At 42.5% G+C, this 16,234-nt stretch overlaps 1 protein-coding gene across 2 annotated transcripts in view; it reads left to right on the top strand.

Annotated features, from left to right (window-relative positions):
- naf1 (nuclear assembly factor 1 homolog (S. cerevisiae)) overlaps nucleotides 1–16,234 on the top strand; it is a 195,620-nt gene that overhangs the window by 145,789 nt on the left and 33,597 nt on the right. For both annotated transcript variants that reach the window (XM_080193425.1, XM_080193431.1), the window contains one exon: nucleotides 5,461–5,512. In XM_080193425.1, coding sequence (XP_080049551.1) covers nucleotides 5,461–5,512 — 52 coding nt within the window. The remainder of the gene's footprint in view (nucleotides 1–5,460; nucleotides 5,513–16,234) is intronic.

The following is a 16,234-nucleotide window of genomic DNA, read 5'->3' on the forward strand; positions in this document are numbered from 1 at the left end:
CACCTTTGACATTCAGCTCTTTTGTCTATGTTTGAATCAAGGCTGTAATGTGGTCAGGGGCTGAGTGACTTCGGCAAAATCGAAACTGGACATCACTGAGCAGGTTATTGCTGAGCAGGTGCTGCTTGATAGCATTGTCGATGACCCGTTCCATCACTTTGCTGATGATCAGAATTTGACTGACAGGGCAGTAAATGGCTGGGTTTGAATTGTCCTGCTTTTCATGTACAGGACATACCTGGACAGTTTCCCACATTGTCGGGTAGATGCTAGTGGTGTAGTTGTACTGGAACAACTTCGCCAGCGGTGTGGCAAGTTCAGGAGCAGAAGTCTTCAATGTTCAGAATATTGTCAAGGCATTTCTTGATATCATGTGGCATGCATCATGAAGACCGGCAGGGTACATCTATTTTGGCATGTCAGACCCAGCTGACCTAAAAGCATATAGAACATAGAACACTACAGCACAAACAGGCCCTTCGGCCCACGAGTTGCGCCGATCACATCAACACCTACCAACCTACAGACCTATCTATAACCCTCAATCTCATTAAACCCCATATACTCATCCAGAAGTCTTTTAAAAGACCCCAGCGAGTTCGCCTCCACCACTACTGACGGCAGCCGATTCCATTCACTCACCACCCTCTGAGTGAAAAACTTACCCCTAACATCACTTCTGAACTTCTCTCCTTGCACCTTAAATCTGTGTCCTCTCGTAGCAACCATTTCAACCCGGGGAAATAGCCTCTGAGAGTCCACCCTATCTATTCCTCTCAACATTTTGTAAACTTCTATCAGGTCGCCTCTCAACCTTCGTCTCTCCAGGGAAAAGAGTCCCAGCTCCTTCAACCTAACTTCATAAGGCATGCCTCCCAGTCCAGGCAACATCCTTGTAAATCTCCTCTGCACCCTTTCAATAGCTTCCACGTCCTTCCTATAGTGAGGCGACCAGAACTGCGCACAATACTCTAAATGAGGCCTGACAAGGGTCTTATAAAGTTGCAGCATTACCTCCCGACTCCTAAACTCAATCCCTCAATTAATGAAGGCCAGTACACCATACGCCTTCTTGACCACCTCCTCCACCTGCGAGGCCGATTTAAGAGTCCTGTGGACCCGGACCCCAAGATCCTTCTGCTCTTCAACACTACTCAGACTTCTGCCCTTGATAGTGTACTCGTTCATCCCGTTGGTTCTGCCAAAATGGACGACTACACATTTATCCGCGTTGAAGTCCATCTGCCACTTCTCCGCCCAGTCCTGCATCCTATCTATGTCCTGCTGCAACTTTTTCCATCCTTCCAGACCATCCACAACACCACCGACCTTAGTGTCATCAGCGAACTTACTTACCCATCCCTCCACTTCCTCATCCAGGTCATTTATGAAAATGACAAACAACAAGGGTCCCAGAACAGATCCTTGAGGCACTCCGCTGGTGACTGACCTCCATTCAGAAAAAGCCCCATCCACAACCACTCTCTGCCTTCTGCAGGCAAGCCAATTCTGGATCCACAAGGCCAAAGGCCCTTGGATCCCATGCCCTCTCACCTTCTCAAGAAGTCTTGCATGGGGGACCTTATCAAACGCCTTGCTGAAGTCCATGTACACTACGTCCACAGCACTTCCTTCGTCAATGTGTTCAGTCACATTATCGAAGAACTCAACTAGGCTTGTAAGGCACGACCTGCCCTTGACAAATCCATGCTGACTATTCCTGATCATGTCAAACCTCTCCAAATGTTCGTAGATCTTGTCCCTCAGAAGCCCCTCCATCAGCTTACCAACTACTGAGGTCAGACTCACCGGTCGGTAATTTCCCGGGCTATCTCTGTTCCCTTTCTTGAAAACAGGAACCACATCCGCAATCCTCCAATCCTCCGGAACCTCTCCCGTCTCCATTGACAACGCAAAGATCATCGCTAGGGGCTCTGCAATCTCTTCCCTCGTCTCCCACAGTATCCTGGGGTACATCCCATCTGGTCCAGGCGACTTATCTACCTTGATAGAATTCAAAAGTTCCAACACATCCTCCTCCTTAATATTCACGTACTCAATCTTTTCCATCTGCTGCAAATCCATAACAAAATCTCCCAGATCAGCTTCCACTGTGAAAACTGAGGTGAAGTACTCGTTAAGCACTTCTGCCATTTCTTCTGGTTCCACACAAACCTTTCCCCCCTCACCTTTTATAGGTCCTATCCCTTCTCTTCTTATCCTTTTACCTTTCACATATTTATAGAAGGCCTTGGGATTCTCCTTAATCTTACCCGCCAAGGTCTTCTCATGACCCCTCCTGGCTCTCCTAATTTCCCTTTTAAGTTCCTTCCTACAGTCCTTATACTCCTCAAGATCTAGAACAAGTAAATTTGAAGAAAAAAGTTGATGTGGATAAACGGATACTGGGATATGTTTCTGACAAAATGATTTGAAAGATGTGATGTGTGATGAGATTGTCAACTGGCAAGACTCAATGTCTTTCCTGCTCTTAAACATATCTTGTTATTTTATAAATTATAACATATAGACAGAGGGGAACAGGTGGATGTGGTGTTTCTCGATTTCCAAAAGGCGTTTGGTAAGGTGCCTCACAAAAGGTTGCTGCAGAAGGTTAGGGTGCACGGAGTTGAGGGTAAAGTGTTAGCATGGATAGAGGTTGTAATAGGAAGCAGAGAGTTGGAATCAATGGGTGCTATTCTGGTTGGCAGTTGGTGACTAGAGTGCCGCAGGGATCGGTGCTGGGGCCTCAACTGTTTCCCATTTACATAGATGATCTGGAGGAGGGGGCTGAGTGTAGGGTAATGAAATTTGCTGATGACACAAAGATGAGTGGAAAAGCAAATTGTGTGGAAGGTGCGGAAAGTCTGCAGAGAGATCCGGATAGGCTGAGCGAGTGGGCAAGGACCTGGCAGATGGAGTATAATGTTAGCAAATGTGAGGTTATCCACTTTGGTAGAAATAATAGTAGGAGGGATTATTATTTAAAAGGCAAAAAGCTGCCACATGCTACGGTGCAGAGGGACCTGGGGGTCCTTGTGCATGAGTCGCAAAAACCCAGTCTGCAGGTGCGGCAGGTGATCAAGAAGGCGAATGGAATGTTGGCCTTTGTAGCGAGGGGGATAGAATATAAAAGTAGGGAGGTTTTGCTGCAACTGTACAGGGTACTGGTGAGGCCGCAACTGGAGTACTGTGTGCAGTTTTGGTCGCCGCATTTGCAGAAGGATATATTGGCCTTGGAGGGAGTGCAGAGAAGGTTCACTAGGCTGATACCGGAGATGAGGGGGTTAGCCTATGAGGAGAGATTGAATAGACTGGGTCTGTACTCGTTGGAGTTTAGAAGGCTGAGCGGGGATCTTATAGAGCCATATAAGATAATGAAGGGGATAGATAGGGTAGAGGTAGAGAGATTCTTCCCACTTAGAAAGGATGGCACAACTAGAGGGCGCAGCCTCAAAATAAGGGAGGGGGGGTGGTCTTTAGATCGGAGTTGAGGAGGAACTTCTTCACTCAAAGGGTGGTGAGTCTCTGGAATTCTCTGCCCATTGAAGTGGTGGAGGCTACCTCGCTAAATATATTTAAGTCACGGGTAGATAGGTTTCTGATAGACAAGGGCATTAAGGGTTACGGGGAGAAAGCGGGAAAGCTGATCCACTTCAGATCAGCCATGATCTTGTTGAATGGCGGGGCAGGCTCGAGGGGCTAGATGGCCTACTCCTGCTCTTATTTCTTATGTTGTTCTAAATTAAAATGTAAATTAAACCAGTCATGGCAGAAAAATGAAAACTTGAGTATCAAGTTTGTTATAATAATGACTAAGGACTGTGAATTTATAATTATCAGGAAGAACTGAAAAGAGGTGGAGAGCGTGATCTTGAAAATTATGTCTGGGTTTGGTAGGATAAATGTGGTGAAGATGTTGCCACTTGTGTAGGAAATCCGAAATGAGGAATTCAGAAGAAACCTCTTTAGGGAATGATATGGTGGCACAGTGATTAGCATTGCTGCCTCGCAGCCTCACCTGAAGAAAAAGCTTGAGGCTCCAGAAGCTAGTGCTGACAAATAAACCTGTTGGACTTTAATGTGGTGTTGTGAGACCCCTTACTCATCAATTCCAGCCTCAGGTGACTGCTCATGTGGAGTTTGCATGTTCTCCCCATGGACTCGAAACGTCAACTCTTTTCACTCCTTCCAGATGCTGCCAGACTTGCTGAGATTTTCCAGCATTTTCCCTTTTGGTTTCAGATTCCAGCATATGCAGTAATTTGTTTTTATCCAGGGTGGGATTGTTGTTGTAGGCTCCATGGGCCAAATGGCTTCCTTCTGGACTGTAGGAGTTTGCTCCTATGGGGGTGAAGTGAATGCAAAACTTGGGTGGTCGCGTCAATTACCTTAAATGCCTTTAAAAGGAAGGTTGGTAAGTATATCAGGAAGGAAAGAATTCAAGTTTATGTTAAAAAGCATTAATCAAATGGAGTAAGAGGAAGCTCCTGCAGAGCACAGAGACCAGTTGAGCTTGAATGGCCTGTTCCTATGTTACAAATTCTATCTAAAAGTTCTAGCAAAATAAAAATCATTCATATATATTGCTGAGGCACTTTTAGGTTCATAGAATTTAATTTAGTTTGATGTAGAAAGGAGCAGAAATTAATGTTCTGCTGAAGCTATAGTGAAAGCAATATTGGAAAGCAGTCAGGATGATCATTGCCAGTTTTTTTGACATGTGATAGCTTTTTTTTTTCCAGCTTTGTGAGGTAGCACCATTGTGTAAACAGTTTCATAACCTATCTGTGTGGCAAAATACTTCGTCCCAGAATCCATGAATGGTGTAATGTTTGCTGAAAAAAGTGCCTCTATAAATCTTGTTCTTTTTTTTAATCATTGCTTTTCTGTCCCGTGTTCCGTTGCACAAATTTAGATTAAAAGTTCATGTAATAATGCAGAGATGACTGGGATTTCTTTTAGAAGCTTGTTAGACTATCAACATATATTACCCTATGTCAGTGACACAATAGTGTCAAGCAAGATTTTTTTCTTTCAAAGCAGTGTTAAGTTGAATATGCTACATAATTAATTGGGTACTCAATTAGGAATCAACATGCTTAAAAATTCTGTCTTTGAAAGAGTTTAATTATGGATAGTGCTATCATTGAACCTGGCCTTTTAACATATTAAGACTATATTTGTTTTTGTCGTCCCATGAACCATTTCTTTTTTCCAGCAATTATCTCATTTCCCCTTGAACTAATTTGTGGACTGTTTATTTCAGTAGCCATTTATGGCAGAGAATTTTGGATGCTAACCAATCTCTTCAAGTCTTTTCCCCCTAATCTCACCTTTAATTCTAGACCAAGTCACATAATGGGTTACAATGAGGAGTTCATTTTAGACACTCTTAACGTTTTTAATAGTGGTGTTTAATATTTTCTATTAAATTTATGAACTTTGTTTTTAAAACAGAGAGAAAGGTTCGGATGCATCATGGAGAAATGACCAGGAGCCACCAGCTGAGGTGAGTTGATTCCAGTTGATTGTTTCTTCCCTGGTTTGTTCCAGTAAACTTATTGTGTGACTCAAGGTAAAAGCATAAAAATATTACTAATCACCCTTCAGAAACTATTTATCCTTCGTGAGCTGTGTAGATCTATTAAGGGACAGGTCAACGCATTATAAGATCCTCATTGAGAATAGATTTGATTACTGCTAACTGATATTTATTGTTCTCCAACAGTGTGTGTCTTAAAACAAATAAGACAACAAATGAATCATCATTGCATTTTGTTCTTATTTGTTATTGCTTTTTTTCAGTTTTGTTTAGCCGAATGTTATCTAATTGAGGTTTCATTTGTGACTTTGTCTAACGGTAAAGTGCATGAACATATTAGGGATCCTTATTGAACCAATGCAGTGCTGCTGTATAAGGTAAAGCCAGGCTACTCTTTTCTCTACTGCAAACAATTGTCTTAAACTACATTTAAACTAAATTGTCTTAAACTACTGTCTCCGCCAGCAAGCGTGAAGAAGTCATAGACTTGTCACCAAGATCAAGACAACATGGTCAAATGGATTTGCACACCTCTCTCTTCAGCTAATCCATTGAGCCAAATTTCCTCTAAGGCTCCTTCCTATCCTGAACCTGTTACCTTTCTCTAATTTCCCTCTTGAGTTCATGTTAGCCTCATGGCCTGTCCAAGGTCATCTTGTGCGTGGGACACACTTCCTGCTCCCTTGCTATTTCTACCAAGCTACTTGACTACCCACCTTTCCTTCCTCGTTCACATATTAACCAAGATGGTTACTGGTTCTCTTCTCTGCTTCAAATCTGCCATCACACTTTCCTCCCAAAAGCAACCCTTCCATCCTTGCAAGCAATTGCCCCATCTCCAATCTTATTTAGTATATTGTCATTTCCCAAATCCATGCTCAGTTTTCCTGGTTTGAATCCCTCCAAAGAGGTTGATCATCCTCCAAATTCCCACTATTGCAATGATGGAGGACAATGGTGACTCCACTCCCCAGCCTTCCTTTCACATCACATCCTCCCCCCACCTTTCAACTCCTTTTGGAAGGCTGGTAAAATCCAACCCAGCATGCAGTTTTACTGCAAGGACACTTTGCTTTTGCTTTTTTCTTATTACTCGATCGAGCAACATGATTTTTTGCTGAATGATCTGGGTGAACATTACAATGACACACAGCAATTTTACTTTAAACAAACAACAGTTAACAAGTACGTTGCGAATGCACACATCAATATAAAATGAGGCATAGCTAGTGTCCCACAGCTAAATTTTGTCTGCCATATCTCACTGTTCCTATCATATATAGGAATGTAAAATATTAGATTGTTATAGTATTTTGAAATCTTCATTGCTATCATTACAATCACTGCACCTAAAGGAATGAGTTTTGAACATTTTGTCTTGGTAACGTGCACCCACAAGACAACCATTGGATTGAATGGACAATCGAAAGTGTACATTTGTAGTATCCCTTGTCAGCTCATTAAAGAGAGCAGTTACATGTGACTACTAATTGGCAACTGTAGGCCATAGACAGAAGGTAGCAGTGGAAGGGTCTTTTTCCGGCTGGAGGTCTGTGACTAGTGGTGTTCCGCAGGGCTCTGTATTGGGACCTCTGCTGTTTGTGATATATAATATATATAATATATACATGATTTTGGAAGAAGGTGCAACTGGTCTGATCAGTAAGTTTGCAGACAACACAAAGATGGCTGGACTTGCAGATAGCAATGAACATTGTCAGAGAATACAGCAGGATATAGATAGGCTGGAAAATTGGGCAGAGAAATGGCAGATGGAATTTAATCCAGATAAATGCGAAGTGATGCATTTTGGTAGAACTAATGTAGAGCTATACAATAATTGGCAGAACCGTCAGGAGTATAGACAGAGGGATCTGGGTGTGCAGGTTCACAGATCCTTAAAGGTGGCAACACAGTGGAGAAGGTGGTGAAGAAGGCATATGCCATGCTTGCCTCTATAGGACGGGGCATACAGTATAAAAGTTGGTGTATGATGTTGCAGCTATCTCGAATGTTGGTTAGGCTGCATTTGGAATACTGCGAACAGTTCTGATCGCCACACTACCGGAAGGATGTGGAGGCTTTGGAGAGAGTACAGAAAAGGTTTACCAGGATGTTGCCTGGTATGGGTCTTGGCTATGAGGAGAGATTGGGTAAACTGGGGTTGTTCTCCTTGGAAGATGGAGGATGAGGGGCGCCTAATAGAGGTATATAAAATTATGAAGGGCATAGATGGGGTGAACAATGGGAAACTTTTTCCCAGGTCGGAGGTGACGAACACAAGGGGTCACAGGTTCAAGGTGAGGGGGACAAGGTTTAACACAGAGGTCAGAGGGATGTATTTTACACAGAGGGTGGTGGGGGCCTGGAATGCACTGCCAAGCAAGGTGGTAGAGGTGGACATGCTGGGATAATTTAAGAATTATCTGGATAGCCACATGAACAGACTGGGAATGGAGGGATACGAACAAGTAATCTAGTTGGTAACTTGAGCGGCGCAGGCTTGGAGGGCCAAAGGGCCAGTTTCCTGTGCTGTATTGTTCTTTGTTCAATTAATTTAATGATGTCACAGCCTAAACAATTAATATTCACATCTCATGCTGGGCCTTCTTATCTTAATCTTGAGTATTTGTTGCCATCAATTCAAATATGATGTCTACTCAGCATTGAGCTGGCTGTTTCTTGACCGCAGATCTTTGGGCACATGGGTCAGAATGTCCCATGAGGTAGTGGGATCTGGAGTGCAGGATTTCTTTCATTTTCTTTCCTTTTCTGCTGCCACTCCGCCTCATTGTTAATGCATTGTGACTTAGTGTGACGCAACTTCACGGACAAGTTGTCACCACTCTTTAATGTTAATGCTGCAGCACTTCAAGGGGAGCTTCAGAGTATCTTTCAGGCATTTTCTTTGCACTCTGCTGGATTGTTGACCATTTAAGAGTTGAAGAAACTGGACCTGATGGGAGAGACAGTTTTTAGCTATTTTGATACAGCATTCAGTCCTTCGAAGTTGATTTTGCAAGGGTTTTGCCTGAATGCTTCAAAACAGTAATATGGTGGCAACAACTGCTTTGTACTCTAGGACTTCTGTTAGTTTGTAGAAGCCTTCGTTGTCATTCAGTATTGTTGTTTGAATAAGGCTGAATTGGCACAGCTGATCCTGTGTTGGATATCTTCATCAAAGCTGGTCTTTTGAGAGAAGTGGCTGCCAAGTGCTAAACATATTCCAGATGGGACATGAAATATTTGGCTGACCGCATATGGGGTGATGCGAGTTTTATTTTAGAAATATTCGAGGTCAGGCCATGACTCTCAAATTGAAGAGATCGGGAGTGGGTTGCAAAGCTGGTGCAAAGTGGGCAATGAAACTCCAGCCATTTCCAAACAGTAGGTCATATATGTCTATGTTGGGCAGTTTACTTTTGGCAGGGAAGTGACTGAGGTCAAATAGTTTTCCATTTAGGCAATATTTAATACTCACACCAAAGGGCAGTTGATCTTTGGGGTAAATAGCCTCCGTCAGGTAGATTGTAAATAGTATGGGGCTATCGTGCAACCTTGACCCTGGACTCAATTTTGAAGACATCTCTTTCCAATCTCTCTCTCTCTCAAGACAGTTACAGTCATGCTATTGTCTTTATTCTGAGCAATTGAGAACAAGTACCTCCCAGTCCTTGGATAGGTCCCAGAAAAGTTCCATGGGCATCCAGATTGTTGGAGCACAATCCACAGAGCCTGAGTGAAATGTTTTGATCTGGTCAGTAATGCGATGAAGAATTCCTGGTGGTGTTCTCAACACTTTCTTTTTGGATTTGCCTGGCAACAAGCTGAGTTAAAGGTTCCACTAGAAAGTCTAAAGCTGCACGATGTCTCTTCAAAGATTTCCTCAACCACAGGCAGTAGGTGAATCACAACATGTCAAGATTTTCCCTGCTGTGGACAAGAGAAATATTGCAAACGTTTCTACAGCATGATTTGTCTCCCTTCTTGAAAATAGTTATTGTTGTCATGTTTCTGAAATAGGAGGTAGGTTCTTTTTCCTCTCAAATGTTTAAGAATGAATGGAATGATGTGAGCAAAGATCCAGTAATTTTGGAAACCTCAGCTGAAATACCACCAGGGCCACAAGCATTGTTGTTTTCCACCTGTTTTGTTGCTTGTTTTTCCCTATTGATGGATGTATACCAACAGATTATACTGCTAAGCCATAATCTGCAAAGTACCAATTGCCACTGTGGATTCGCGTTTGAGGAGTTGATCAGAATGTTCTTTCTGGCGTGATGCATTGTCATTCTTAAGAGAGATATTGCGAGTGAACAAAGGGGATTTTGTCAATTTGACCTTGACCTTGGCCGATGGATGGTCATTATTGCTTCAAAAAAAATTATTGTGCTAGACAAGCATCAGTTCATTCCCAGCTGGATTACTTTTTGACTGATTAAAAACTGTTGCTTGTCAAGGAAATTAATTAAAATTGACTTAATTGTTTGTTTTATAATTTTATAACATCCATAACATATTTCCTCAGAATAGTATCTGACTAAGTGTAATGAGGTGTATGTCAGGTTTGTAGGAAATATATGGCAGAATAATAGATTCACTGATCGGGAGAAGAAGCATGGATGGTGCAGTGGTTTACTCAAGTCTAGCATTAGCTGCTTGGGTGCAATTCAGTTCTTAGCCTAACACAAAAAAATTGGCAGTTTCCATTGGAGAGAACATTTAGAGAGTGAAGTCATACTGATGCAGTGGTGGTTACTCTTCTGCCGTTAGAGTTCACGCAGAGAGATTTTGCTCCACATTTAAATATGGAAGTCCTCCACCTGACACTCTGCCCCAACCACCCCCTGGCAGCCACGTACTCTGCCCTGATTGTTTCGCTCCCTCCTTCCCCATCGATCCTGTCTGTAGAGTGGCACTGGGACCCCTGCCACACCCACCAATTGGCCCTGCCCTGTGTCTGATGGGCCATACCAAGGTGCCCCCTGGGCATTGGCACTTTGCTTTTTGAGCAGTGCCAGGGAGATAAGACTGGCACTGCCAGGATACCAATGCCCAGGGGCACCCCCACCACTCTCTGGGGGCCCCGATTGCCACCCCTCCCACTTCAGTGGGATCGGGCTGCTAGGTCCCCATTAGTAGGGAGCTAACATAATCCCGGCTGGAGTGAAGCATTCTGGCCCGGAAGCTTCAGTCCCAGGCCGCTAATGAAATTTAAATGACAATTTAAATGGTCTTGGCATCTCCCTGCCAATTTCTGGCATTCAGCTGACATCACCGGAAATCTGATGCTGGGAGATGCTATTGCAGTAGGAACGCATGTGTGGACCCCGCAAATTGGCCGACACACGAATCTCCCGGCCCACTGCGCTGGATGGGAGAATTGCGGCCTGTATTTCTGAAACAAAGTGTTGTTCACTTTCACAAACAAAACTTTTGAGTGCATTCATAAGTCATGTTAAAACATACGTAAAAATCTTTTATAGTCCAGAGATTACAGTTGGGCAAAGTCTGATCCTTGGCAAGAGTCTAATGAGCGTATGAAACTCTGCTTCAACAAAAATGTTTGGGAACTTCCTAAATGAATCAATATTTGCAATTGGATGGCCCATCTAGTGCCGCTTTTACTAAGGAAACAAATTGCCAAAGCATGTGAGTTATCACTTCTCTGTGGTTGCTGCTGTTCTTCACGATTTACGTGTTGCAAAGGAATTTATAGTTCCTACTACTTTTTGGGCGGATGGGTTATATAACATTCTTGTCAAAGCCAGATCTTAACCATCACATTTGAGATTCAAAGACAATTTGCTTCTTGATCAACCTTTTCCATGATGAATTAAAGATATTTTCATAACATTTAGGTATTTCCAAGTGCAATTTATTAAATCAATTTAAAATTCTCAACATTTTGACAAATGAGAAGATATGTTTGTAAAATTTTAAAAATATTTCCTGAAACTTAGAAATATATTTGTAAATATAAAATATTTATTGGGATCCATTGCTTTGACTTTAATTTCTTGCTTTTGCTTGGCTTGGATGTTTTGGTCTGACAGCTTGAATAAATCAGATCAGCTCCTTTAAGTAGCTTGAGTGAAGGATATTTCTGTTTCCATTTCAAGTTTATTTATAAGTCAAGCACACTTATTCTCAGTGACTTGTCCATGAAGTCTTTCACTGCAGTTACAAAATCATTCTGAGAAAAGAAATTCTCTATTGAGAATTGGCATTTACATATAGATTGGAAAAATAAATAATTTTATCAACCATTTCTATATTTTTAGAAATTTATCTTTGCTGCAAGCATAACATTAAAGCATTTGGCATTAGCATTAATTTGAGATTGTCAGGTACGTAGAGTTGCTGCTGCAGTTATCAAAAAAAGCAATTGACAAGCTGCATGCGACTCAACTGTAGTGGTTTTTAGCATAAGTGTTCCTCAAATTATGCAATTAACTACTCATTTGTCTTCTTTTTTATTTGCTTCCAATTCTTTTATTCCTGTTTTAATGAGACCTGACCACTGACCTAGTCAATACTAGTGTAGATGGACTGATGATATTGAAAGTTTGATTCAAAACAAACAGGTGATCTCTTCAGCATATGCACGGTAAATGGGAGAATATGGTCTCACCCATATGCATTTGTTGGTCTTAAGTTGCATTCTTGCTACAATTGTGAGGTCTGTCAATTCATGTTTTGGAACTAAATCTATAATCTAAGAGAAAATGAAGGGGGTCGTGTGAGCTGTTTTGAAATCTGCCTGAGAGCAGTGTTAGAATACTCTTCACTTTTTTCAATGAATGCAACTCCAACAACACTCAGGAAGTTTGACACCTTCCAGGACAAAACAGCCCACTTGATTGGCACTACTTCTGCCAACATTCACTTCCTCCATCACCGATGAACAGTGGCAGCAGTGTGTGCCATTTACAAAATGCACTGAAGAAGTTCACCAAGACGGCTAAGGTAGCATCTTCTAAACCCATGACTGGAGCTGGGAAGCAGACAGATGGTAACACCTCCACCTGGAAGTTATCCTCTGAGTCATTCAATATCCTGGCTTAGAAATATTTTCCATTCCTTTCCTGTCATTGGCTTAAAATCATGGAACTCCCTCCCTAAATGCTATGGTAGTACCTACACTGCATGGATACAGTATTTCAGGAAGGCAGCTCACCACCACCTTCTCGAGGGCCATTAGGGATGGGCAATAAATGCTAGCTTAGCCAACAATGCCCACTTCCTGTAAATGAATTTAAAAAAGCAAGCCTGGCATGTTTAGTTGTTAAAGATATAAAGACCCAGACTGTTTAACTGGGAAGAAGTACAGCATATTGCTGGTTGGAGATGATGGCAGCAGCCTGTGCACTAATAGTGGGTAGACCGAGTCTCAAGTCCTAGAAAACTGTTGGGGGTGTCAGGTTATGACAAGTGTGCTTTAATTTGTCTGTTTAGTTATACAATGAAAAAGATTTCAATTCTCAAGGTTTTGATAGAGTTTTTAAGACATCCCTGAAAACCCTCCGATGCAGTTAGTTTGCAAGAGTTCAGAAGAGAGCGAGAGCAGCAAGAGGTTGAAAATTTCTATGCTTCAGTATGCCGGAATGCAGGTGAAACTTGTATTCAGATTGAAAAGACTAAACTCGTGACAAGATTCACCTAGCTTGCGCTAGACAGGAGACCTTCAGTAATACTCCCACTGTAAAGGACAGTGCTTGGGGTGAGAAGCTACCAGATTAAGAAAGGATAAGAACGGAAAACTCTCAGGAGCAAAACATCATTTGGATCAATCTTGGAGGAATTGAACACCTGTTTAAAGGATAGTGTAACATATACCTGAAGGTGTGTTTTTCCAGTCGTCAAAAGTTTGGTTCTGTAATTTGAAGTTCAATTAATCTTCAAAAATTCATGTTTAGTCAGTGCTGTTTTTGTCTCCTTATTACAGTAAATTGCTTAAAATTATGAAATCTTGTGTTATCCATTTGGTTATTAACTGGAAATTCGATTTTTCTTTTTAGTTATTAGCCTCTACTGGGTTCCTACCATTCTTTCTATCTTACCATGATATGCTGTTTTTTGCTTTACGATGATTGGCAGTGTAAATGCAGATGATGAAGGAAGGCCTGATACATTAAGTGCTCATCAGCCATTCAAGTGGACAGTAATGGGCCTTCCTTGGGACCAAGCTCCCCAACCCTACCTTACCGAATGCCATGGTTCTTCAATGAGGCCTTTGAATGAAACACCTCCCTTGGGGGCATGCAGGCAAATACTTTGCTTTTTGTGATTCATGCATAGTGAATCCCTGAATCCCCTTCTGCTGTAGATTGAGTACTCTTGGAAACGAGACCCTTGGGGCATTAATTGCCTGCATCAGGACTTCAGTTGGTAGCAGGGTGGGAAGACTATCCACAAGTCATCTTGCTCCAGAGTCAGTTGGGGCAGAAGTGGGAAGATGGCAGAGCCCCCACCTGCCATCTTGTCACTCAAATAAATGACTACCCCCCTCAAAAGCTCCCTTGGGGAGGACGTTAAATATTGCCTCGTGAGTGAGTGGTGCAATGGGAAGAGATACTACCGAAGACTTGGCCTCCATTTTCTAATGGAACTTTTCAGGAAAGCATATACTTTGCCTCAGCAGATCCCATTTTGCCCACTACAAGTGTGTTCCCTTCCCCACCCAATTGCTCACATTATTTCTTCTAAGCCATAGCCTTTCTCTTCCTGATGCTGTCTTGAATCCCATTATCATTTTGCTCTTCCCACGAGCCCCAAGAAATCTTCATTCCTCCCTAAAGGTTTCTCTGAGGTTATGTCAGTTTCAAGGTTCAAAGCTTGAAATAGAGACCTCATTAAAAATGCTTCGTTGAACTTCAAAACTTAGCAATAGAGTACTTAGTGAACATCTGTTTACGCAGGCTGAAGTTTGCTTCGATTTGATTTTTATTGTCAGACGTCTTGGGTACAGTAATACAGTACATTGTTCTTGCATGTAATACAGGCAAAACATACTGCACATTAAGTACATGGGAAAAGGATAGGGTGCAGAATATAGTGTTACAGCTACAGGTAGGGTCAAGAGAAAGATCAGCTTGATATGTGATAGAACTTTTGAACAGTCTGTTGACAGCAGGGAAGAGGCTGTTCATGGATCTGTTGATGCTTGTTTTCAGGATTTTGTATTTTTTTTCTTGATGGATGAAGGGGGAAAAGAGAATATATCTGGGTGTGTGGGGTCCTTGAATTATGCTGACTGCTTTTCTGAGACAGTGAGAAATGTAGACTGAATCAGTGGGTGGGAGACTGGTTTGTATGATGGACTGGGCTACGTTCACTACCCTTTGTAGCTTCTTGCGGCCTTGGTCAGAGCAGGAGTCATACCAAGCTGTGATACATCTGGGTGGAGTGCTTTCTATGGCACATCTGTAAAAATTGGTGAGAATTGTAGCAGACATGTGGAATTCTCTTAGTCTTCTGAGAAATTAGAGGAGTTGGTGAGCTTTCTTGACTAGCATTGGTGTGGAGAGTCCAGGACAGATTGTTGGTGATCTGAACATCTAGAATAGAAAGGGGCTGAGGACAAAGCCTTGCAGGGCACCAGTATTGAGGATAATCTTGGATGAGACGTTGTTGCCTAACCTTACTGATTGCAGTTTATGGGTTAGGAAGTCGAGGGTTCAGTTGCAGGGGGAGGAGCAGAGCCCTAGGCCACAGAGTTTGGAGATGAGTTATTTTGGAATGATAGTGTTGAAGGCTGAGCTGCAGTCAAAAAATAGGAGTCTGACATAAGTGTCTTTGTTATACAGGTATTCCAGAGTTGAGTGTAGGGCTGGGGAGATGGAACTCTGTTGCAGCGATAGGTGAACTAGGTACAGGCAATCTGAAGACTAGAGTTGGAGTGTTAGCTTGATTGGCAACTTTGAGTTTGTAATTTATCCTTTTATTTTATCTGTTTGAAATGGATAAAGTGTATTAAAAATAAATGGGGGAGAACCTGAAAAAGGATCTCACCCTGCATTTATAAAGTGCTCTGGGGTTTGCCTGAGTTCTAGGATTTTGACCCAGCAACAGTTTCAAGTCAAGATGGTGTGTGGCTTTGGAGGGAACTTGCAGATGGTGATGTTTACATATGTCTACTTCCATCGTCTCTGCAGATAGTAGAATTCATAGAATCCTATAGAATCCTGCAGCAGGAGGCCATCCAGCCCATCAAGTCTGCACTGATCACAATCCAGGCCCTATCCCCATAACCCTAGCTAGTCTTCCTAACACTAAGGGTCAGTTTAGCATGGCCAATCCACTGAACCCACACATCTTTGGATTGTGGAAGGAAACTGGAGGACACGTGGGGAATGCGCAAACTCCACACAGACAGTGACCCGAGGCCAGAAATCAAACCCAGGTCCCTGGTGCTGTGAGGCAACAGTGCTAACCACTGAGCCACCGTGGCGTGGGTTTGAAAGCTGCTGTTGAAGGAGCCTTGGTGGGTTTTTGCAGTACCATCCTGTATAGGGTACACACTGCCACTGTGGGTCGGAGGGATGTTGAAGTTGATGGATGGAGTTCCAGTCAAGAGGAGTGCTTTGTTTTGGATCACATTGAGTATCTTGAGTGTTATTTGGAGCTGTTTTTCTCCAGAAAACTGGAGAAGTATTCCTTCTCATTCCTGACAAGACAGTGACAGGT

Source organism: Carcharhinus amblyrhynchos, chromosome 1 (genome assembly GCF_965287045.1).
Source record: "Carcharhinus amblyrhynchos chromosome 1, sCarAmb.v2.hapA, whole genome shotgun sequence".
NCBI lineage: Eukaryota > Metazoa > Chordata > Chondrichthyes > Carcharhiniformes > Carcharhinidae > Carcharhinus > Carcharhinus amblyrhynchos.